The following is a 25,537-nucleotide window of genomic DNA, read 5'->3' on the forward strand; positions in this document are numbered from 1 at the left end:
CAAGTCAAGCAGTCATGATAGATGACAGATACAAAGTTATGAGGTCGGAAAGCTTGTATTTTTGACATATTCTGGATTTGGAATAAGCTCCAAAACGCACATATGTAATAAATTCTGTTTGGCTTTCTCCGCGATTTAAGAAATTTTCTAACAGGATATGGATGGATAGCTTGAATATTTTCTAGTAGCCTTTTATCGGGCTCTGGAAATGATATGTTTATTCCTGTCTAACGATGATTTTCTGGTTTCTCTGGACAAGGAATTGATGTGTTCTGACGTTTGTGTATTCTGTTTTTAATGCACCATGACTATGGATAATTTTAAAAATTCTAATTCTAATCAGAATTGTGCAAAAAAAGATATGTTACAGGGGTTTTATAGCCAACTCAACACTTTAAGCTTCATTTCCAATTTGTAAAATTGGAAAATTGGGCCAGTCTGGTGGTACAGTCGTCAACTTGCACGACCTAATAACATGCCCGTCATGGGTTCAAGCCGTTGAACGTTGAATTGACTTATCTTGCTATGGTAACGATAAGTCACTGAAAGCCAAGCTCACTTCACTAGTGGGTACAGGCAGGCCTCGACCGACAACGGTTGTTGTGTCAATGAAGAAGAAGAAGAAAATACCAACTCAAAAATTTTAAATTCTTGTCGGACGTACACAAAGCAATCAATGACAGATCATTCGAGTTTCCATTGTTATTGTTAAAATGTATTTAACTGGATTGAATTGTTTGCTTATGGTGTTGAGATGGCTAGAGAATCCCTGTATCGAAACTTACCAATTCATATCAAATAAATGGGCTAAGCTAAATCAAAGATTTAAGCTTTTGAACATTATTTACAGTCATTCATCACAAATGATGGCGGTAGGAAACGAATAAGGCAATATTGATTAATGAAACCTACTTTGATTAGATTTTTTCTCATCAGCGTATGATTTATATATCTATGTGAACGTGTTATTGTCGAACGAATTGTCGTTTAAAATAAATCTCTGAAGAGAGATTTTCATATTCAAACTTTGAGGAATAGCATCAATATGTGTGCAGAATGTCCTTCAGTCATCCAGCCAATTTGTTAAACTCGAGCAAAGAGGGACAGAAGCAGCAGATGCCAAGAAGCAACGATTGCTTGTTTCACCTATTTCAAGAGTGTGTAGTTCAATAATGCGTATAATATGGCAAAATGATTGAATAAAAAATCAAACAAAACCATAATTTTACGTCCTTTTGATTTTGATCGATTTTGATGAACATCACAGCAAACAAAAAAAAAAAACATAGAACACTTCAAGCCTTCTCTTTTCCTATTTGCAAATAGACGTATTTCAGTAAATATTAATTTCTAACACTCCCCAATGTTCTTTTTGCCCTATTCTCCATTAACAGATTACCTCTTCTTCAAAGATATAGTACTTACTGCATACTCACGGTATCCGCGACGATTGCATAACAATCTTTACCGGCTGCAACCACGCTGGTCACTAGCCCTTTCTTCCATCCATATGTCGACATTTTGCGCATCTTGGGCCGCGTTGCGCAGCGAACGATTTTGCGATCACGATCGGATGCCAAATTGCGAACCATTATCATTAGCTCTTGATTGAAAATTGATGAATCCACTGGTTACGGGAGAGATCCGTGTAGCATGGGACGCAAACAGGGACCCACGGGGTAAGGAGTATCAATCCAGCCCTACGCCCGACTTTAACCGTGCGAACGGGAACCAGTCTGTCTGAACCACCCGGGCACCCGGATTCGTCGTCATCGAAGTGCAGGACGGTTGCCACATAATCTGCACCGAGCACACGGGAATGGAGCGGTAAAATTTGGTGATGTGAGCAGCGATTGAGATTGAGCAGTATCGAGCAGGATCGACATACCGGAGGTACAACGTTCCTCCCCCGAACCTCCTATGCTCGGGGGCCAGCAGCATGTGCAAGCGCATCCGAAAGCTTTGCTTATCATCATTACAGTTATTACGATTAGCCGTGTCCGTTATTAGCTGCACTATTATGTAACAGTACATAGCGTGCCTACACGATGAGCATGGCGGTGATGGAGGCGCCCGGGAGCACGAAAGAAGGAAAGGTGTGCAGTTGCACCGTTGCAGTGGGTTTGTTTAGCCTGTTTCTTTCTTATTTTTTTCTCTCTTCACCCACTAACGGGCTCACGCTTCGTCGCTGTCGATCATGAGTGAACGGTTGATCATGAGCGTAAAGTGCAGTTTCGTTGCTATAGCAACAGCGAACCAGAAAAGGGTGCTAAGGGCAATGTAGAAGGGTGTGTGTGTGTGTGTATGTATTAAATAAACGAAACGAAGCGGGGGGAGGAAAAGAATGTGGTCGCTCTGAACGAAATGTGACCGCGTTCGATCGGGGAAAGGGTTTATGAGGTTCACTTGGCTCGGCTCGGGTTGGGTGCAAAAGAAGTTGTTACATTGGGTGATAAACATAATGTTGGTGCAGTTTTTTTCTTTTCTTTTCGCGAAAAAAGTGATTGTCTGCGGCACAGTTCGTAAGGTAGCAGCGTTTGTAAGACGATTTATTGGCACACATTTGTTAATGGATATTGCAGTCGACGTTTGCGTCCATTTTTATGCATTCCGTACGGGATGTTAAGCGAGTGAAAATTGCTTTTCGTATTGCATGGTAAATAATAACATTTTCTTAACGCTCCACGTTTGTCCCAATTCAAGCCAATGGTAAAATAAGAAGGAAAACAGATTGCACAAATCAAGAAATGCCGGTCTTGAAACCATTCTGCACCAGAGCGCAAGCGCAACCGTCCACGCGCCCAAGATTGCACGATGCACGGTCGCTCGGTGATGCAACTGCATTCATTACCACCCACACGAACGGTCTCCGGTTCGAGCCGATCGATCGGCTACGGTCCATCGGAGCCGGTTATTGCAGATCTCCTCCACAGCCCGCTTTTGCCGTTGCAGGTTAATTTCCGGTCACCACACCACCGAAGGCACCGCGCGCGTCGTCTCGTCACTTGGTCTCGCCACTTTCGTTCCTTGGTGCTGCAACGCTCGACAAGGTGCCCTTAATCGCACACGACACGGCCCCCACCAAGCGGCTGGCGTGTGTAAGTGTGATGCGGCGGCAAAGAGGTAAGGTGTCGGTGAAAACGAAAAGTATTATTCATTTCCTGCAACAAACATTGGCACACAATCAATGCACCAATGGGGGGACAACACACCCACCCACCCTGGAGTCGCTTAAAGGAAGAGGAAGTGGGAGAGACAGGGATAGAGGGGTTGCAGAAATGGAGCTAGAATGGAGATCTCTCTGGGTTGCACTTTCGTACGGGTTCGGGAAAACGGAAAACAAACGTGAACCTGCGTTCAAACGTTGGCGGAGGAAGGAAAAATTGCAATCGAACACAGCTGACAACCAGGGCCAGCGGCAGCGGGCAGAAAAATTCAATTGAATGGAATGGTTTTGGAAGCTAATGCGGGCGTGCGCAACACAAAGGGCGCTCGCCGGCGCAAAACTGTCGCGACTGTGGCCGCGGTCGTGAGAAATTGATTAATTGAGATCGATTAATTCGTTTAAATTGAAATTAAATGACTACGGGGCTTGTACCGCTAGCCATTGGCCCCGGGTGGATCTTTACACTGCCCTGCCCTGTGTGTACCCGGCGTGTCTTTATGTTTGTTGTTCACAATTCACTTTCGATCGTAAAGCGCACCATTTGTTTGATCGGGTTTCCGTTGGGTCGTGCGGCAAGCAAAATCAAGGAAAATAACCGGCCAAGGGAAACTGCGTGCGCCTTTGGTTGCACTTTCTCAATCGGTTCTTGTGGCGAATTGCACATTGTCTTCGATCGATTGGTACCGTGCGCAATTGCTCACAAAGGTAACAAAGCATGACTCATGCTTGTTCAAAAGAGGCAAACAAGATTTTTGTAAACAATTTTTACACTTCCTGTTCCTTTGATTCCGCAGTAAAATATCGATTTGCATAGCATATAATTGAATGCTCAAACATATACCTAATACGATGTAATTGATTGCCATGCCACACTCGCAACCATCACAACACGAATGAATAGAATGCTCTTTGGAATAGGAGCAGCATTGGAAGCTGTTTGGGTGTAACGTAAAAGTGGTACCTCGCCTCAAAATCCCGCATAAGTGCGCATTCCCTGGGCCCGAATTCCACCAAAACCTTAGCCATTCCCTTTTCCGCTGATTGATCATGCGGGAGAGAACACCAACACGCCACGGGCATGCTGCGATCGTTCGCAGGCCGAAATAAAACATTGCGTTTGTTTGGTGCATTCTTCGCGCTTCACACTCACTCACTCAGCAACGCAAGCGCTGAAATTATGTAAAGAATAAAAGCGAAAAGGCAATTCCCGCTCGACCGCGAATAGTGCCCGAGAGCGCATGGGCTGGGCCTTTCTTTTGGCCGTTTTTTTTTCTTTCTTCAAATCTTCTTCTTGAGGTGGTGGGTTCTTCTTTGGTGGTTCCCGTCCGCAGCTAATCTGTAGGAAATCGAATCAATTTTGTAATCATTGCGTCAGCGTTTTGCCTTTCGGCTTTATGATTCTGAAGCCTGCCAAACGCGCAGCACGAGTGCGCTGCAGCACAGGGAGGGAAGAGAGGGCGGTTGCGTTTATTTTCTGCTATCATGCAGTCAATTATGGTGTTTAAAGGTACGCGGAGGTCCTTTCACGAGAAACCGAACTGTCCGCCCTGTGCGCGTAGCTGCGTTGGCGGCTGGATGGACAACTGATTTTTGTGGCACCCCGGCACCACGTCAGACAGATGGGATCGTCATGTTCCCGATTAATGGGTCGTCGAGCTTTGCCTAACTTTTTTTTTCAGCGAAACAACTGCACCGAACCAGAGTTTCCTAAAAATATCCCGAGATTTGGTAGAGTAAGATTTGGGTGTTGCCCCGGTGGCGTAACCGTGAAAGCTGCGTTTGCATCAATTTGCCTAGAGTCAAAGGGTCGTGTTGTGGTCGTGAACACGATTTGCGATCGATTTGATTGCGGCTTTAAGCGCCTGTGTGGTTCACTCAGGATGAAATAAAAGGAAAGACAGAGAGAGAGAGAGAGAGAGAGAGAGAGAGAGAGAAAGAAAGAGAGAGAGAGAGCGAGAGAGAGAGAGCGAGAGAGAGAGAGAAAGAAGGAGAGAGAAATCTTCTGCAACTGCTTCTAACAGATGTTTAGATAGGACGGTTTCCAAACAGTCAAACAACTGGTGATCCGAGTTACTGGGAATGCAATGTTTGAAAACATTCCATTAGACAAGTTATTCAATCGCATAGAAAGAAAGTGTGACTTGGGTTGGAAGCAAGAATCAGTAGTGAATATTGTATACATGAATGGTTTTGATGATCTTCGTCTATTTACTTGGCACTTTTTCCATACGTCTGTCTATACTGGGCATAAGCATGTAATAGACTTTATTATCTAAGATTTATTGGATATCATAGCAGGATAGTTAGTCCTGAGTGTGATGATCTTATAACATTCTTCGACAGTTCAGGATCCATGGTGATCATCAAAATTTACCGAGATAATATGGACTTTCACCATTATCTTTTATTTTGTGCATGTCTCATGAATAAAGAACGTGGCTAGGTTCTAGGATCAAAGATATTGACATCTACTGAGTTCAAACTTGTAATTCTTGGGGATTTATTTATCAAAAAATCATCAATGTTGTCCGTATCAACAGTTGTCCAACCAGCAACAAGCGTTTAAATGACGTAGTTGCTCTCGGAACGCTTTGACTCGTTGAATCTCGTTAGCGGCTCCCGTTGATAACATGGTGATTCCCCTTATCAATGTGTGTCGGGAGTATTCCGGCGAACGTTTCAATATAGAGCATGCGTCTCAGTGAACCAAACAATCTCTGACAGTGCAAATCAGATCGTGCAAACCTTCACAGACATAAAATATTGCTTCGGAAGCAATGCCGGCTATCAACATTTCATTTCTGCTACTTCTCTTAATACTTGCCGTTCGTTCGCATCAACGCACTGTTCAGGGTGAGCAAGAGTGTACATTAGTAACGCATGAAGGTGAAGAATCGAAAGGAGTTCTGGTCCCCGCCGACCTATGTACCACATTTCGGGAGCAACCAGAAAACAAAGACTTGCGCCCTACGCACCCCGTCTGCTGTGCTGTGTTTCAAAGTGACCAAACCTGTGGACGACTGTCGCAGTATGCCGACGAATTTAGCTTCGATAGCCGCGAAACGCAACTGGATCAGTTTCCGTGGGCAGCGATGGTGCTGCTGCGCCGGGTTCAGAAGCTTGTGTGCAGTGGTTCACTGATCGCTAGCCGGTTCGTTCTGTCGGCGGCTCACTGCTTTGTGGATGTGCGCGGTACGAGTAAACCGTAAGTGATAAGCAGTGCCGGGGAAGTTCTCCTCGCTCCCCGTATGACGAATTATTACAATTTCAGAGCAACCGATTACCGGGTACGGTTAGGTGATTGGGATCTTGAGCTCGATGAGGATTGCCTGTACGTGCGCGGTCAGCTCGTTTGCAATGAGCAGCAACCGGTGGATTATGCCGTCGAGCGGATCATTAGTCATGGGGACTTTCAACGACAGCGGAGGGACTTTTTGCACGATATTGCACTGCTCAAGCTTGCCGAAGCTGTAGAGTACGGTGCACAGATAGGACCTGCATGTTTACCAAACTGGAACGTTGGAGTTCCGCTGATTGCTGGTCAGAAATTTACTGTCTTCGGTTGGGGACGAACGCGGTCCTATTCGGGGGTAAGGCGCAAGTACAAGATTGAGATGCCGGGCAGGAATATAAGTGCGTGCGTAAGGGCTTACGGGTTGCGCGCGCCGGAGGTGCCTCGGATACATCTGTGCGTTGGAGGAGTGTATAGAAAAGACGTGTGCCATGGTGACTCAGGGGGTGCTCTGATGCGAAGGGAATCGAATCGATGGGTGCAGGAGGGCATTGTAAGCTTTGGAGCGTATCGCTGTGGGAAGCCATTGCCTGGCGTGTATACAAATGTCGCTCGCTACATTGATTGGATTCAGTGGGCCATAGATGTCTCTTCGAGTTAGGTCTTGTTTTAGTATGTTTTAGTAGTCTTGTGTATAACACATCTTTTAGACTTTCTGAATAGATCTCTCCAAAGTAGAGCGCACAGTTTATGTTGTTATTATTTCAATAAAATATACCAAGCGTTTAGCAATGCACTGAGAAAACGGGAATAGCAACTTCTACGAGAATAACAAACTCCGAATGCCTAATTATTTACATTACGCAAAAGCTGCAGCTGTTATCCTCGTCCACGTCGATATCTAGCTCAACCTACAGAAACAACAAAACTGAAGAAAACAAAACCTCAACCGGCACCTGGCACCTGGTGCCACCTGCCACCCCGCCGGCAATCTTGCGTCGTTCAATTTGTTGCGCAGCGCGCTAACTTTAGTCCGCCGGGGACGTTGGATCAATCATGCATCGGTAGCCAGATCAGCCATGCGGTTTGCACTGCTGCCACCCGGTTTCGCTTTGCACCTGATATGTAAATTAATCAGCCACTTTTTGACATCCATCAATCGCCCCATAAGTCGAAGCGAGCCCGTTGAGCGGTCGCGGATGGCGAAATCGGTGCGCGCGATCGCAAACTACCGCTGCCGACGCCGCCTCGTCGGTAGCGAGGTCCCTCTGGCGCTCGTGTCGATCAGTCGGTCGTCCGACGGTTGGATCGAGACAGCGCTGAACGCTGCGCTCCCGGATATCGAGCATACCGCGTGGATTCACAGCTACCGTTTGAAACGCCACCCAACAGAAACTCAAACCAAATCCCAAACGTTGTTGAAGGGAAAACGAACGAAAGAGAAACAAAATAGTTGATCGAACAACTGGCGACAAGCAGCTCATACTGCAAAAAGAATCGGTATCGATTGGGTCCGTCGCCGCCGTTCAGCAAAACCGGTGCGATGTTAGGAACTGGAAGCGTAGCGTGCACGGCTTGAACCGCTTCCAGCTGTGGACATTAGGCCGTGGCGCTGACTAAACGATTTAATTTGCATCTCCACCATTCCACCAGTACCCTTCTCCTGTTGCACCGTATTTGTCACCTTGGTCGCTGTGATGATGGTGCTGGAGTGAACTTTGCCAGTGAGTGGTTCGGGCTGCGAGTGACAGCTGCAGAGGACTTGCAAGTGATAAGTAAACACACCACACTCGGCAAGGTATCGCTGTGCTGCACTGTACCACGATTTGGAACGATGCAGCCAGCACGGTGGAATGAAACGGGGGATGTACTTTGGCGCGAAGAACGTGCCACCAGTACCGCAGTCACTCCGGTGGCTCCGATCGTGATCCACCCGGTTTCGTTCCTAATCCGTCACCGTAAAGTACAACCCAACGGAGGAGGAAGAACGCGAACTTCGAATCAAGCGCAGTGAGAGCAACGGGTAAGTAACGTCAGACAACAGGACGATGGTTCATGCTCGCTCAAACCGTACTTACCTTTGTTCTGTAGACCGGATTGCTAAAGTCCCAGTCCCAGGGGGCGACGAATAAATATCCACGTTTTGACACCTTTCGCGTTGCCTGCAAAGAAAAGCGGGAGAAGAACAAACAAAGTGAGACATTAGGGAGATTCGGGGGTGTCGGGAGGATGCCGTGGCAGACTGCATTCCTCAAATGCAGTCGGCGTATATGTATGTGTGTGTGTGAGTGATGTGGGTTAATTATGGAAACAATGTGGTGATGCATACGATCGATGTTTAGCATACAATGTTGTCGGAAATAAAGGCAACTGCCTTTTCTTTGAAGCCGGTTTGTATTGAGCAATGGTGCTTATTAGACCTCCTTCTCGAGGTTTGGCTTAAATTGGTATGTCATGGCGTTGCCCTATATCTATCGCTAATTAAGCACATACACAACGCTCAATTATCGAGGCTAAAGAGAAGTAATCGCCTAGGCATGATCTCATTCATGTAATTTAGTTGCATATTTGAAAATAGTTTGAGGTTCGATTCGTAACCAAAGAGAATAATAATAAAAGTTAGCATTAGCTTTGTAATATGTTTTTCTAATCTGTTGACATATGATGGGATGTATCTAATCAAAGTGTTACTAAACGTTTTTCTTTTTATAAGAACCATAAATTTCATTTTTTTAATCAATCACCATATGTATTTGAAGTCAATTCTCATACATAAAAAGTGATGTGTCAGTAATAGTAATTGATTTAAATGGTTATTTTAAATGGTTAAAAATAACAAGAACCTTCTTAACTACGAACTTTTATGTGAGTATGCCTTAATAGGCACTTGTTAAGCTAAATTGATTTTGCATTTAAAACCAAAAATTGTACGCCTGTTTGGTCCTGTGTTGACAGGTTTACTGGTCTTTTAACTTAAACCCCAACATAAAAATAAAGCCCAAATCTGGGCCGCACTTACAGCAACTGGTTATGAAAGCGGACGAAAGTAACCTCCAAAACCTGTGTTCTGATTAAACGCGTCCTTTTACCTCTCCCCTCGTCACCAATTTGCACTCAGCCTACCCAATTGTACGCGAAGCCCACGAAGAAATACTTATCCTCGTAATCTTTAGCATCAGCCGCGTCCGTGAATTGATCGTAACATTCACTTTCTACCCGTCTTTCCTATGGGCAATGAAATCAACTGGTTAAGCACCGGTTGAGTGAAACAAAAACACAGAAAAAAGAAACGGAAACAAGAACACTAAACCAAACTCCGGAACGGGGCAGGGTACACTAAGACGATCGAGTGCAATCACCGATCGACAACAAACCGCGCAATACCGCGGTAGGGACGGATACAGCACATCGAACGGCAAATAAAAACGGGATCAATGAGCTTCAATAGTCGCGCACTGTCCGGACGAGTGGGCTATGCGCGAAATCAACGACCGCGGCCGTTTTTATTGCGAGCGAGAGATAGAGAGAATGGGTAATGGGGATGAAAAATTGCACAAATTTACAAGTGCAACACGGGCTAGTAGTAAGTATACTTCCTTCAGCCCCATTCAAGATCATTGAGCGCTCATGATGTGCCCCCGAAAACGGTAACCAGCAATTCCCGCGCCGGCACTGACTCACCCAATTGGCATCGAACCGGGAAGAGAATGTGTTTGTGTGGATCCCATCTCCACGGTGTGTGCTTTGTTAAGCTGCGCAATGGCGAATAAGAACATTCACCCAATTAATAAATTGATCAAAGTGCACTCCGGCATCATTCGGCTTAATTAAGCATAAGCGATCCGAGAAGCCCAGGAAGGGGTGGTGTTCTTATGGGGGCTCGTACCAATGGTCCTGTTCTTGCCGGTGCGCTCTCCACCGCAACCACTGAGGCAACTCGCAGCACCGAGGTGAATGTACCAATTGACCTACTAAAACAGAACAGCGGCACAGTCGGCCGCGTTCTCTTTGCACCCTTCGCACTTCCCTTTCCTAGAACCAGGGTGAACGATCGCACGAGAGGGCTCACGCGGTAGCCAATAATGTTTGCCGGGTACACACGCTGTCGCTTCTGGTTTCATATTTTGCATTTCGAAAGCAACGGAACACGTGAAATCCGACCGAAAAAAAACTACAACAATCACCTCACCATCATCAAACCGTTTCAAGTGACACTCATTTGTATCTTTTCCAACATGTTTTTGTTATTGTTCCCAGTTGCTGGTTTGAATGTTGCGAATTCGAAGTGAGAGGCTTGTGTTTGGGGATTTGCTCCGTTTTGATTTTGTAGTTTGGCCATCTGAGTTTTAATTCCTTTGAGACAGTGGAATCGGGAAGGTTTTGGGACTACCGCAAAGCCTTCGCGGTACACCTGTCAATAAACATTAATGCTTATTGGATGAGTTTTGACATAGTTTGCTTGCATATTTTTTTATCTTTTCTTTGGTCCGTTTTTAGATGGTTCCAAAAGAGAAGCCGATCGGGTTCGGGTGTAGCTTTCATTTCGTTAAAATGAATTTCTGCCTCGATGACATCGCGCATCGGGATCTGTTGGCGGACTTTCATGAGGAAGGGAAACATCAGAAAGATTGTCATCAACAAATCCAGTAGCCTTTTGCATTTTTTGTTTCGAATACGATAAATGAATTGGTGGCAATTCAATGAAGTGGCTGTTCTGAGGCTTAATGACACACAGTACGGAACATTATCGTGATAAGGGAACTTTTGAACCGTATGCACATCTTCTTTCCAAGACGTGTAAAAATCGAGCAGAATAAACACAAGATTATGTTAATATGCAGATTAAACAAAGATTAACATTCTGAGAATAATAATTTTGTAATGATTAATATTTTTTTAGTAATTTTGTGACAAACAGCTGAAAACAACCTCAAAACCCCTAAGGAGAAAAACCCTGCCAATCAAATACGAAGGAAATACGAAGTAAATATCAATATTTGAGAAAAAAAGAAAAGGTTTTCATTTCATTTATAATTTACACTCACTTCAATAACCTTGCCCAACACATTCCGTTCAAACATTAAGCAATTAAAACATTGCTCACGTTGTAAATGCTTTAACCACTGCATAACATAGCGATGCTGGTTGCCCAATTTTAATGCTCCGGAAAACAAATGTTCGAGTGCAAAATATGTAAATGCATTCAGCTTCCACCAACCAACGCCTTTCACTAGCCTAAACAAATAAACAAAAAAGCAGCTTGGGGGATCACATTCTGTACTTTGTGAGGGTCCATTAAAATGTAGCCAACGGTCTCCGGTAGTTAACCATAGCGCCACATTTACATACATTCCTGCGCATGTTGACCCTTCTCCGCTGGTTGAGCTGCTGCTGCTGCTGCTCCTTGATCGCGGCATACAATAGGCGGCGGGATATGGCAACAGGGAAAGGCGGCACGAGTATGTTAAATGTCACCATTTATTTCCGTCAAACGGCGGTGGCGTTGATTTCTGTAACGCCAAAACAATAACAACAGGCAAATGTATGGTAGGTGCATGCAGTGTAGCGTTGTCTCTGGAGCGCGAGAATGAAACCTGTTGTCTGCAGACAACATGCAGGGGAGTACATACAGAACGGGCTTCCCGGAAGCCAAAGGCGGCTGGCTGGTTTGAGTGGCTGGAGGTGGTTTGCTATAGTAAAACCACGCAAACAAGCAATGCAATTCCGGTGGTGGGCGATAAAAGGGGGCTTCAGCAACGCTGCACAATCTATGTCACCAGGTTGGGGGGGCTGGGGCGGCGGATGGCAGGTAATTTGAATTTACACATTTGCTTCATTGTTTTCGTGGAGGTGTGAATGGTCAGCGTGGAGAGTTGAACATGTAGCGTTACACGGTTTTCTAATGCACAAAAGGCGCGGGTTCGGAGGTAGAATACAGGTTTACAGCTCAACACTGTCACTGGCTAACGGAGTGGTGTCCTATTTTTGCGTACAGATGGCGCTTTTGGATGTGACGTTTTAGCGACTTGATACGAGAATGAGAGTACAAAAAGGCGTTCGTTGTGTAGTAGGTTCAAACTGAACCTCATGAGAGTCGCACGGAAGGGGCCCAGGCCCCCACTTGCGGTAAAGAAACCACACATTTACCGTTTGCCTCTCATTCGTCAACAATTATTTCGTCTATTTTCCATCAACTTGCTTGCCCGTGCCTGTACTGCGTTCAATCGGCAGCTGGATGCAAACGGCTACGCCAACGTCTGCCCAGTGGACTTGTACGGTGGTCCAGTGGACATTCCATAGCTGTAGTAATATGCCCTTGAGTCAGCACAGCGGTTGAAGTGCTGTTTTGCACGTTTTGCTATCAGCACCTCACACGACCACGAGACGCAAGACATAGCACAGGACACATTGCACACCGTTCACTTTCCATCAGCGAATCCGATCGATCGATACTTAGTGTCCCAGGGTAGCGATTGGATGATATACAACAACAGGTCCCGCGCGGCTTGACTTGAGACAACCCAAAAGCCCCTTGAAGACGTACGGCATGGTTGCGTAAGAGTTTTGTCTGTCTTGCCCATCCCCTCCTCTCTCCCCGCGGGCCCTCTCAATCTCTCAATAGGAGAAACCTATGCTTGACCTAATCACCAAAACCGTCTCCGTCTGCCCTATGATGCCAACCTGTTGCCGCGCTGTAAAAATGCCTCCACTGCAGGCAGCGGGAGGGCCCTTTTTGTGTGTGTGCATTTGGCCGCGACCACGACGGTAAAGTTTTTTAATCGTGGGAACGCGACGGACGTTCATCTTTTCCTGCGCCAACAGTATGCGCATCTTATTACCCATCCCCCGGGCCCCGAGCGATACCCTGTCGGTACCGATCTGTTTCGCTTGTAACATCCCTTTCTCACTCTCTCTCTCTCTCCTTGGGTAGGCTGAGGCACATCATGCACATGCGCCAGTGGCTTGGTATCGAGCGTTTTGTGTCGATCGAAAATCGAATCGACAAATGGCGCAATATCGCACAATCGAGGCTACCCCACTTGTTTGTGTACGGAGCCGGGCCTGTAGCTCGTGTAAGATCGTGATTCGCGCGGAGCAAGATCATCGATCGGTTGCGGGGTGCTGGCTTGCTGCCGAGCGGAGCGGTGATCTTTAACGTGTGCGGATGGGTATGATTGAACGGAATTTTCATTACGCTTAATGTCAACCGAAGAAATGGAGAGTGGGGTCGCGTTTTGGGGGTGAAGTTGTGTGGGAAGCCATTGATGGATAAACTTCACATAGGTAGTGGTGTCTTAAAAGGCACGAAATCTTGGTGAAAATGCATGCTTCTTGCTTAGTTTGAACAAAAAGCTATAATTTTACAAACAACATTTACAAAATCTTCGATTCTGTTGCTCCCAGAATTTGAATACATATTTTCCCCTTTTCATAATATACAAGCACTGCCAGCAATCGGTAATCTTAAACGTAACCTCCAACCGCATCGACGACGACGACGACAACGACAGTAAAGACCCATTATTTATGGCTCACATAAAATCATCATAGTCCCATACAAATCGATTTAAACGGACAACTTTGCTGACCATTAGGGCTCCCGGCTCCTTTCTCACCAAACCCCCACACCCTCCCTCTTCCTCCAAAAGCAGAAGAACCAGCTCCCGAAGTGCGGCTTTCCGATAAATCAGCAAATCGATCGTTAGCGAGGGCGAACCACCGAGAGCGTAAAGCCCGGGCGCAACAACACCAAATTCCCAAGCACCCATCCGCACCAACCACCAACCTCTGTGGATGGCCTTTCGAATAATATGATTTTGACAGTGTAAAAAGATGGTAAGGGAGAGCTCCCTCTTGTGCGATTTAAAAAGAAGCGATCCGAAAAGCCGGAGGTGTTGCTTTTGGGGAGGGTGCCTTTTTGTTTGGTGTCCATCTCATCTGTAAATCATTTCTTATTTCAAGCGCACCAAGTGAATCACATTTAATCTTTCGTTTTTATGGCTCTTTCTATTTATTGGCAGCTTCTTTTGTCGAACTGAAGCGCTTCTTCGGCTCCGTTTGGTCGTGCGCATTTCGATTGCACGATCATGTGCTCATGCCCAAAAAATGGATGAACAGCGCGCTTCAGCGCGGGCAGGTGTATGTGTGATGTGGGCAGGTGCCAGAGCTCCCCTGCGCTCCGCTCAAGCATAATCTTGATCTTCATCGGCGTCATGTGGGATCATCAGCGATGAGCATTTTTATTGTTATTACTATTATCATTGCTTTTTCGTTAATAGTTTTTCTTTAACTACATTTAGCCCAACCAGCAACCACCAATGGTGCGTGGGGTCGTGCGGCGGGGATCCGAGAGGTTAAGAAGAAAACTCATCACTCCCCTATCTCACCCGACCACGCTGCCCAAAGTCCACTCCGCGCAACAACAACAGCTGTCAGCGTTTTGACGGGGTGGCTTTAACGAATCACTTAAAGGTAACTGTTTCTTGACCTTGGCGCTCGATCTTCACCCGTGCCCTGAAGACGCACAGCCGCGAAGGTGCATTTTTGGGCACAGTGTTTTTGGGGTAGTTTGGTTGACGGGGGTGGAATTTTGTTCCACCCTGTGCGCCGTACTCCGTGTCCCATCGGCGATTGCCTTCATTGCCGTGGCCGGTGTGCCGTTGATGCGTAGGCCGCTGCGCATTCCAACCAGGCGCGGCCGTACAGTTTTACGTGTGTCGGCGAGGTACCCACTTTGTTTTTTGATTTCGCGTTGGCAGGTTGTACAAAAGTGGGACCGACGGGGATTTGTGGCAACAGGGAGATGGAAGAAGATTGCCTTTTAGGAAACATAACGACCGATTCAAACTATGCTGACCTCTCCGGGCTGACCCCGGGCGTGTAGGCTTGTGTGTGTGTGTATGTGTGTGTTTTTAGTGGCGAAGGCATTCAAATGATGTGTTTTCAGAATGCTCAAAATTATGAAACGTTTTGAAACCTTTTTTGGATATTAGCATTCAGAAACTCAACATATCAGCTTACGGTTGACAATTGAATTGAAGTGGTTTGTTTACAGTTGAACAAAGTAAAGGATGTTTGCAGTATGCAGAAAGCATGCAAACGTTTCGAAACATTTCTTCCCAACAAGAACCATCACAAAGTTTGCAACAAACCGACACACTGAAAGACCATTCCTCATACGCATTCTATCACGTAACGAGTTGATTTCTTCCAGTTGCATCCATTCCACCTGTGATTTGAAGAAAAAAAAACCCTCTCTCCCCAAACGGACAGTGAAAGGGTCGGCGAAAGTTGCTTATTTTGATTTATATGCATCCGTGCCAGTGTGTCCATGTGCACGTACACTCCTCCTCCCCACCGCATCTATGCAAAACTTAATAGACAATTGTCAACACACACGAAAAAAAAAACAACAACAAATTCCTCGCGCGCCTGCACCACGTTCACTTGCGCATGGGTCGAACGATGTGCGATTGTAGCTGTAGCAGCGAAGCGATCGATTTCGTGAAAGTCCTTATGCCGCATTTCCCTACCCCTATATCGCTGTGGTTGCGGTCGCTAGGAGCGCGCGCGCGCGTTGTCTATTGTTTGCGATAGTGAATAAATCTCCCAAACCGTCCAAACAAACCTCTATGCTCTATGACCTGTGCGCGATCCCATTGCACCCTGTTGCACCTTGGACGGTCGCTGGACGGTGGACGGTTTGTGGTTGGCGTTTCTGTATATTGCTTGCGGTGGTGGGTGCGATTTGAGAATTCTTTTGCTGAAAATAGCCAACTAGCCAGTCTGCATCCGTAGCATCCGTCCGGGTGACTGCGGTAGGGCGGCCTGTTTGTGAATGGTCAACCACCGCAGTGCAAGTGAAGGTGAAAGGCGACGGAAATGATGGTTGGGGTCCTATTTGTTGGTCAGACGCCTATTTTGCGGAGGGGAAACAATTTCCATTATGATTTCCATTTTCATGTGCATCGGTTTGTATCGACCAACGTATCTAAGTTTCGTGATGTGTGTGTGTGTGTTGTGTCGATTTGATGCTGGAAATTGAAATCACGCATCGAATGGACTGTTACAAGCCTCTTGTTGGAGAGTGAGAGGATCAAAGAAAGCAAAGACTAGTGATTTCAAAACATTGTGGAGAATAAATTTAATATTTTACAGGATAATTTCGACACTAAACTTATTACAGTAATGAAAATTGTACAACAAATGTGAATTACACTATTACCTGCAATGCTCTTTAAAAATCAATATCAACCACACACAGCGATCATGAATAACACAATTTTGTATCCATTAAAATCCCTTATGGTTCCTATGATACAAATTCCCCTTTCCTGACGCGATCGCAATCACTGCAGTAAATTGCCAATAGCCTACCCTGAATTCATTATCCATTCCATCGGCCGCAGGACTCTATTAGAATAATTTGAATTTAATTGACTCACAGATGGTTCGTCCCGCTTTTCGATCCGCTTTCATCGATCCGGCAGTGGTTGTAGTGGCTTTTCCAATCATTGCTCCCCTTGACCACTTGGCCAACGAAACGAGGCAACGGGCGACGCGAATCACTGTCGCTCTAATTCAAACAAACATTCCATCATCTTTGCGCTTAGTTGCGATATGCCGCAGTTTGCTCGTACTGAGCGTACACAGGCAAGCACACGATTATCGAAGCGCCGCAGGTTTTTGCATGTTTGATGCTTTGCTGGTTTATGCTACCCATCGATCCACACTTCGCACGTCCGTCTGATCGATGGATCGCTATCAGCCATCGGAGGACCGGTTTGCTCAAAACGCTTACCCGAGGGAAGAGAGCAAAAAAAAACAACAACAACAACAAATGGGATCATCACTTAGGAGGATGGTGGAATGCAGGCGGACGCAATCAACAGGGCAATCGCTACGGCAGGAAGGAAATGAAGATGAGGTTTGTGCATAAATAATTAAACATAAATGTGACACAATTTAACGTTGCGGCGGGGGAAAAACACAAACACGCAGGGTGTGCTGTGCGTGCCCAGCAGTGTGCAACGATGCAACACTGACTGAGCGGTGCTGAGCCGTCAACAGGTGACACCTCGTTTTACGGCCCAGGGCACTGTCGGCACCCGCTGCCGCCCCGTTTGGTGGATCCGATTTAATGGAGCTTATTTTTATGCTTGTTTTATGGGGAATGAACATGTCTGTTATTTATGCAGGGGCCGTTTTTTTCTCTCGCTCAAAGATGCACCTAAGAAAGTATGTTCCCTTTGAGGGGGGTAGGTGTGCTTATCGTTGCGTATCTTAATCCGAACGGTTAGCATATAAATCAACGCACAAATCGTAAAGCAGTGGTGGAAAATAAATAAAAAAAACCCCAGAGAATTTTCCTTTTCCCACTTGCACTTAATCAAACAGGAAAAACCACTAGGCAAACGCATGGCACGAGATGGAGATCTAGTTTTTTTCGCACAACGCTTGCAGGGCTTGCAATTAATAAATTAAAGCAATTAGAGACGCCCCATCATTTGGCAGGGCGCAGATAAGACATGATGAGTGGATTCGTTGAAGAAAGCAAAGGAAAACTCCCCCCTCCCTTTTACCATCTAAACAGACCGCGGCGCGAAGGTGCGGCCCGCCTGTTTAAGCTGCTTGTTATTGATTTTCCTTCCATCCTGCCCTGCAGATCACTTTCAGCTCGCAGCACTTCTTCTTGTAAGTGCAAAATGCAAGCTGTTGCTTCATCTGCTTGGGCACCAAACCGGGACACGCAATACGATGACCTCGAAATCTATTTTTCTCCTGCGCTTCCCTGTGCACAGAAAACACTTCCGGCCCCCTGTGAAGTGCGCATGGTGTGGCAAATGGAAGATAGCATTTAGCTAGCCTGGGTGGTTTGCAAATGAGCAAAAACCAGGCAAAGCGCGTCAAGATGGGGACACTTTTTTCCCTGCCCTCCCCGACCACGCCGACACAATATTGCCGGTCGTTACACAGCGCCGTTGAGGAAGGGGTTGTGGGGTTGGCCGGCGTGTCAATATGTTTGCGCCCGTAACTGCTTAATACGCTCATCAACGACAAGCAGGGCACTGATGATGGTATGTGAGTGTCACCGTGCCGCGAGGATATAATAGCCCGTGGCCGAGCCGGGAGTGTCGTTTGCACTCGGCAGCCAAATGAGGGTGAAAATGGTAGCGATTGTGTTTAATCGCGGTCGTGTTTATTATTTTCCCTGGGACGGATGGATGTGCTGTACGCTTGTACGGAAAGGCGTAAGAAAATATTGATTTATAGCTTTCACAAATTAATTGCTTGTACATGCATTATGAAGCAATTACAATAATTTACAATTAGTTTATTAGTGTTTGCGAGTTTCTATGTTAGCTATTTATCATAATATAGATCTAAGGCACATAAATAGTGCATTCAAAAAAAAAATTGTAAAGAAATTAATTATCAAAATCGATCGATTGTATACACTGCTTGAAAAAAAAAGTATTTTAACAATCGTTAGCTTTCCCAAGATGGTGTTGATGCTCAAATAAAGTTTCACCGCTTAACTAGATCCATAATAAAGAATGCTGAATTATCCTCCAAAATGTTTGGTATGTATGTAAAGCCCTTGGCGAAAAACGCTCAGCAGGACTCGTGTTCGGAGCTCATTTCGTTGGGCACACGCGGTGCAGAAATTGTGACTTAGTTCACTGACACCGCCTCATTAGGCAGGGGATCAACAATAAAAAACATCCACCCAATAGCTGCACCATCAAAAACGTTACACAACAACCGAACGATTGACGAAAAATGTATAATCTAACAGCGCCGTCCGTTCTAGGTCAACGGGACCAAGCGATGAAAACAAAACAAAAAAGAACACCATCGTCGCCCAAAGCAACCGAGTACCGAGTGTACCGTTAATTTGACCACCGCTGCGACTAGCAACGACGACAAAAGACAGAATTTTCAGCTAGCCCCAAAACAGGCGAACGAAGCGGCAAGGAAACAGCGCCATGTTTGCGAGCGCCGTATTTTTACAACATTGCAATTTCCTTTTGGAAGGCTTTTTTTGTCGTTGCGCGCGACTGTTTTTTTTTTCTTTCCTCGTCTGCGACCACACGTTGGACACACGGTCAGATATATCGGCCTGGGAAAATCTTCACCTTCGAATCCGTCATCCGATTTTCGTCAGTGCACTCGGTTTCCGCCGTCTCTGGGCCATAACCGAGCGGGGAGCCCGCTGCTTTCGTAACGGTGAGTGCCCGCAAGCTAGGATCAATAAATCAGTCCCACTTTGATCGGGTCTGCCAAGCTGGGCGGTTTGGCTGTGTGTACTGTGGCCGACGGGGGTCGAGAAGCGTTCGTCAAGCGGATAAGCATGCGAAACTTTGTTCTGGGTCGCACACCGCGCAAACGGTACAGGTGATCGTGAATTATCGCTCGAATTGGTATTTAAATTGTTGGTTGGGTGTAGCGTTGTTGCTTTTTCGACGTTCAAATTTCGCTCCATTAGCAAAAAGGATCGCGCGTTGGCAAATTTAGACGTATCTCCCGCGGCGACACGTCCCGTTGAAAGAGTGCTTTTGTTGTGTTTGCGTTTTAGCGGATGGATAGCAAACAAAAACGGCAGACGGATGTGTTTACTTTCCCGGGACTCGCTCCTGTTGTGCATTTGGTAGCTTAATGAGTCCCCAAAGAATGTTGTCGTGGTTCGTTAAATCTAATCTTAACTGCTGCCAATTAACTACCCACCAGAGATTAGGCATGAAAAATGAGTCGCAAATGTATCGGCTAATGACGATATACGGTAACAATTTTGTTTATAAAAAGCCACAGCCAAAAAATAAATCAGATCGATTGTTTATTTAAACACAACTGGTAAATAGGTTAAGCGGTTTTGATAAATGAAACCATGCTTGTTATGTATTCACGGCATTATTCAATAATAAAAAAGTCCCCGATGGATATCTTTAGGAGCGTTTCGAAATCGAAAGACTTCAACGTATAAGCGACGAACGCCGTGTCGTATGCATTCTAAGTGTATTCTAGTTTTTGGTTGGGAGCCAACATATATATAGCCAACAGGTACCCGGTTTCCCAGACGTGCCGTCCCAAATAGTGTACCGTTTAATTTCGGTGCTGAACGTGCTGCGAAAAGCACTGTTCGAAACCGATGGTTTCGAAATAATGGCTCCATTTTCGACCAGGCGCCATGCCAATTTGCGATCGTCAAAGCGGTCATCGATTTCACTAGCTCACTCGCCTACTCGCGCGCTCGCTCCCTCCCTTTGCCATACCCCAAGTGTGGTAGTTATGTTTGACGATAGGTGAAAAGATCGATGATACCTCAATTCACCAAAAAAACCCTCCGTGCACATCGACCAGATTGGATCGCTCCACCCAGTTTTGAGGCCCACCACTCCGCCCTCCGCTCCGATGTACATAAAAGTAACGGATCACTTTTCGGTGGATTAAGCAAAAGGCGAATGGGAGCCAACGGAGGTGTCCGTAAAATATGAGCCCAAGTAGGAAGGTAATGACTGTTTCATTGTAATTTAATTGACCGTAACACCCAGCGCCCGTGGCGATAAATAATTCAGCCCAACCGTAAGACATGCGCACACACACACACATACACACAGATCGCGATCGTGCAATCGAGGGGGTATCGAAATAGTTTACCCTTTTTTTAATGCGATGTGGTCGCTCGAGGGAGAGGTGTGGGGCTGCCTTTTCAATACCTCCCTTGCAGTCCTAACCATGCAACACCACTGGATTTATGTATGGCATCGGTAACGTATGTATGGTTGGCCACTTTTAATCCGTTTAAATACACGACACGAATCACGCAACGGTTGATGAAAGGGTATTGGTGGATTTAAAAAAAAAAACAGTCCAGTGCCAGCAAAAGAGAGCATTTGCGAGAGGGGAAAAGTGTTCACGTGCAGGTTCCGATCAGTGTCCTGGTCCGGGCAGATGATGGGGTCCGATGTGTAATCTAATCAATTGTTTAATTAGCATGAACCGGAGGTCGGGTATTTATTTGTGGAATTTCGATCGCGGTTCGATTCCGTTACGACGGTTCAAGTTGGTTTGATTTCTCTCGCGATGGTTCAAATCAATAGAAGGCTACTGCTTCGAGTTGGTTTCGAAATCGATTCGGAGCTTGATAAAATAAATTCACCCACCCGTAATTTATCTGGTTGGCATTTATTTAAATTTATGCTTATTAAAAGGCGAAAAGAAAAAGCTTTTGGAAACAACGAACCTCTAAACTTATCTTAAGGTTTCCTTTCTCGTCGTGGGAAAACCAATTTAAAGAAGAAATTCATTCAGAGGCAAACGTGCGAAAAAGAAATTGCAAAAAAGTGAACAAATCCGATACAAAACCCGATACCGATCGGTAAACCACCGTACGGCAGAAAGGAAGATGGCGCAACCACAAGTTATGCTGACAGTGCCAATAAAAGATCACCCAGTTTAAGTGATTTACGTCGAAAAGTCTATGCGAAACGTGGAGCTAAACTTGGCGTAACCCGGATGAACCAAGGTGTTGGTTGTGGTTCCGTTTTATTCACCTTTTTTCGCCACCCGAAACGCAGCATGAGTTAGAAAAAGCAGCAGAGATAGAACTCACTAAGCGCAAAGGAAATCTGAGCTACCCTTATAGGGGGTGTAGGAAAAAAAGGCGGCCAGCTGTGGGACGACACAAATCAGGAAATGACAAATAACTCACAAAAGCCCCCGTTTTATTTTCCTCCACTCGGTGGAGTGGAGACTCACAGCTGAACCTCCTCTATGCATTCTTGCCTTCCCAAACACCAAACATGGCAACGGGGCTTCAGGGTGGGCAACTTTCTTACGCACACACGCACAGACTAAATTTATGCTACGAAAACAAAACGTCCCGGCACCGGCACCGGGAAGGACCGATGATGGAGCATTGCTTCACTTTTCTTCGGCACTTTGGCAGCTCGCCGAGTGAAATATGTAACATCAGATAAGCGATACAGTGCCGTGGCCGTGTGGGTACAATTCTATGCAAATGGAGGATTTACACCCCCGAACAAGCAGAGACGGTGTCCTGCTGTTCGATTGGGAGCAGACGGTATTATTTACAGCCGCTCAGCTTGCGCCAAGGCCCGGTGCGCCCATGGTGGCTGTGATGATTTATTCTTGATCTTGAACTTTGGCTGCATTGTACGCTGAGGTGTGAAAACGGATAAAACGGCAATCCCAGCAAGCCAGCTTCAAATCTACCACGCACGTACGCACATAGAAAATTACCCATTTAAACGTGCGTCACCAATGCACCAGGTTGAGCAGTGGGCTTAGTACGATTTTTTGGTGAATAATAAAATCGAAAATTAGGCCAGCTTAAACCCCACCGCTTTGCCACCACATGTGGGACAACAGACCAGTGGGTTTGGGAAGGTTAGTCGACCACCTACGGGACCCACCCCATCGGGGGGCTTCATCGTGGGCTTTGGCCTCCAGAGCGTGTGTCCAGCGGCTTAGCTTTGTTTAGGTTTCAATTTGCCATTGTTCGTCGGCGCTGTACTCGTTTTCATGTGCGCTCATTCTTCAAACCACCGATGGCCTAATGCCACAGGCGCAGCTGAAGGGTGGGCAAGGCAGAAGAAGAAGTTCTCCAAAGAACGTGTGAGTAATGCGTGCCAATTAGATGCGTCCCGCTTCACGGCTGGATGTGTTGGGGTGCCCAGGACCAGGAGGGGCAGTTGTGAGATGCAGTGCTTACCTAGAACGAGAGGGCGAGACAAAAAGGGAAAAAGGAGCAGCATTAGTTGCCTGATCGAACGTTGCACGCGTGGGTGGTGTTGGCAGAATGTAGGTTAGTTTGGTTCGCCGCGAGGAGAGATCACAATTTGAATACAGCTCTTCATCCTCCCTTCCCCCCGACTGTCTTCGTGCGGCATTCAATTTCGCGTTGCGTTCGGGGTGCAATCTAAAGCCCGTCCATTTAATCGAGCAAATCATGCATGATTTATTGTGAGCTGGGTGAAAGAGGTCGCGAGAGACACGCCGGATGGGTAGGTAGCACAAAGTGCCTTTTGCAGCGCAAGGTTAATAGATTTTGGACACGGCGGGAGAGGCAGGCTAGGGCGATTTTTGTAGGAATAAAAATGAACCCAGCTGGTTGGGAGAGAGCCAGAGCTATGGGGGCTATTTATGCAAACGCGGTAAAGGATGAAATTAATCATCTGAATTGTTCGACATTGACCGAACGGCATTAGCAGGGTCAGCGTGAAGGTGTGCAGTGATCTTATTTATTCTCACATAATTTTTCAATCTACAAAAAAGCGATCCTCAAGGTTAGGACGCATAGCGTTGAGTGTGTGAGCGATTCAATGGCAGTGGCTCGGGCTGAGCTGACCGAGTCAATCTAGATGACACACGAAAAGAGCGCATTAAAAATCACTTAAAGAGCCGGTTCAACAAAAGATCATTGATTGAATAATCTGTGGACGGAGAGGGGGGCACGGTTTATGATCGCAAATGCTAAATTGCCAATATGGTAATAGGTTAATCGGCAAATATGCTCCATTTGAATGTGAAATGCATTAGTTACAAAGCTAACTAATCTTAATGCTAACTTTACTTGATTCCGCTGGCTTTAGACTAGATTGTTTGTACTTCGTCTTTGTTATCATCATTGTTAGCTAAATTTATGCCATACATATAATATAATTATTAGTTTTATATCATATGGGGGTTTTACGATTGTAGCTTGCTTTTTATAAGGAGTGCATCTTTGTTTGTAATTAAATGGCGAAATCCATTGTGGCTGAACGTAATAGTCAAAAGAATACAACATTTCGGATGATAAAATTTAGTTCCCACTGACAGGTTAAAATGTCAGCTTTCTGGCTTGAATTATAGAAGGGGCCATGAAGAGCTTTTATTTTAACTGGGTTTGTTAAGCCTTTGTCTTTTTTTAATATTTTTCAGTACTGCCAAAATAGATATACTGGTATGAAAGAGTACAATATTTATTTCTAGAACTAATCTTCTTCTTTGGCTCAACAACCGATGTCGGTCAAGGCCTGCCTGTACCCACTTGTGGGCTTGGCTTTCAGTGACTAATTGGTTCCCCCCCATAGCAGGATAGACAGTCCTACGTATGGCGGCGCGGTCTATTTGGGGATTGAACCCATGACGGGCATGTTGTTAAGTCGTACGAGTTGACGACTGTACTACGAGACCGGCTTCTAGAACTAATACAAACACTTTTATTCATATTTAGTCTTTGAAAGTACTTTAAAGTACTTTTTTGTCTTTATTTACCGACTGTTACACTAAGTCCATTAACTTGACTGGGCAGTAGAAACGATACTCAGCCGGCCCTACCGATGCTTTGCCACAGTATCACAAGATTAAACGCTCCCGGGTGCAGGAGTGTCACAAAGTGGCAATGGTTGGATCATAACCGTTGCGGTTGGAAAGCCCCCACTGACAGCCGGACAACGAAGTGTCATAAACCGATTGTTTGCCAGTCACCCCAAAACGGGACAAAAATGGCAAATAGGCGTACAGCAGAGGTAGAAGCAAGGTGGGGCGACCAAACACGCCGCCAGACGCCGTTTATGAAATAATAGCACTCACTGCCATAGCCCTCGACCAAGTGGACCACAAGTTATGCTTGGCTCTGGCGGGGGACTGGGGTGCAGTGTGGCAGATTGGTCGCAAACGCGGACAGCATAAATTATGATCATTTATTAAATAAGCTCAAACTTCTCGCTTCATCACGCCGCCTTTACGATGTCGACCTTAGCGGTGGGGTTCGGTTCAGTCCCGGGTCAACGGTTTCATTCCGTTCTCGAGCCAACTGTCAATCGTCGACACTAGCGCGTTGTGCAAAAAACCACACTGGCAGGGACAAACATTGCACTACAAGAAACTGCCCAACACGGAGGGATGGAGACAAAAAATTAAAACACAATAGTGATAAAGTTGTCGGCCGTGGTTGTAGGTGTTGGGAAAAAAACTGCATTGCTAAAAACACAAACGGTCAGTTGCAATTGCAAAATCATAATGACAAAAAAAACAACGCTCAAGAGCGGGACAGCAATGGCACAGTTTCGCATTGTCGCATAAAGCATACATAATTCGGTGTCATGTTTTATGGTTGGCACTGTTGAAAA

The 25,537-nt window shown here is 45.9% G+C and overlaps 2 protein-coding genes across 8 annotated transcripts in view; one reads left to right on the forward strand and one right to left on the reverse strand.

The window, feature by feature from the left end:
* Positions 1 to 25,537, reverse strand: part of LOC120900354 (protein outspread) — a 196,527-nt gene that overhangs the window by 80,567 nt on the left and 90,423 nt on the right. For all 7 annotated transcript variants that reach the window (XM_040307220.1, XM_040307224.1, XM_040307219.1 and 4 more), the window contains exon 2: positions 8,477 to 8,560. In XM_040307220.1, the coding sequence (XP_040163154.1) occupies positions 8,477 to 8,560 (84 nt within the window). The remainder of the gene's footprint in view (positions 1 to 8,476; positions 8,561 to 25,537) is intronic.
* Positions 5,759 to 7,203, forward strand: LOC120900363 (CLIP domain-containing serine protease B15-like). The gene is made up of 2 exons (XM_040307254.1): positions 5,759 to 6,371; positions 6,438 to 7,203. Exons 1-2 carry the CDS (start codon positions 5,944 to 5,946, stop codon positions 7,057 to 7,059), a joined length of 1,050 nt encoding a protein of 349 aa, XP_040163188.1. The 5' UTR covers positions 5,759 to 5,943; the 3' UTR covers positions 7,060 to 7,203.

This window comes from Anopheles arabiensis, chromosome 3, assembly GCF_016920715.1.
Source record: "Anopheles arabiensis isolate DONGOLA chromosome 3, AaraD3, whole genome shotgun sequence".
Classification (NCBI taxonomy): Eukaryota; Metazoa; Arthropoda; class Insecta; order Diptera; family Culicidae; genus Anopheles; species Anopheles arabiensis.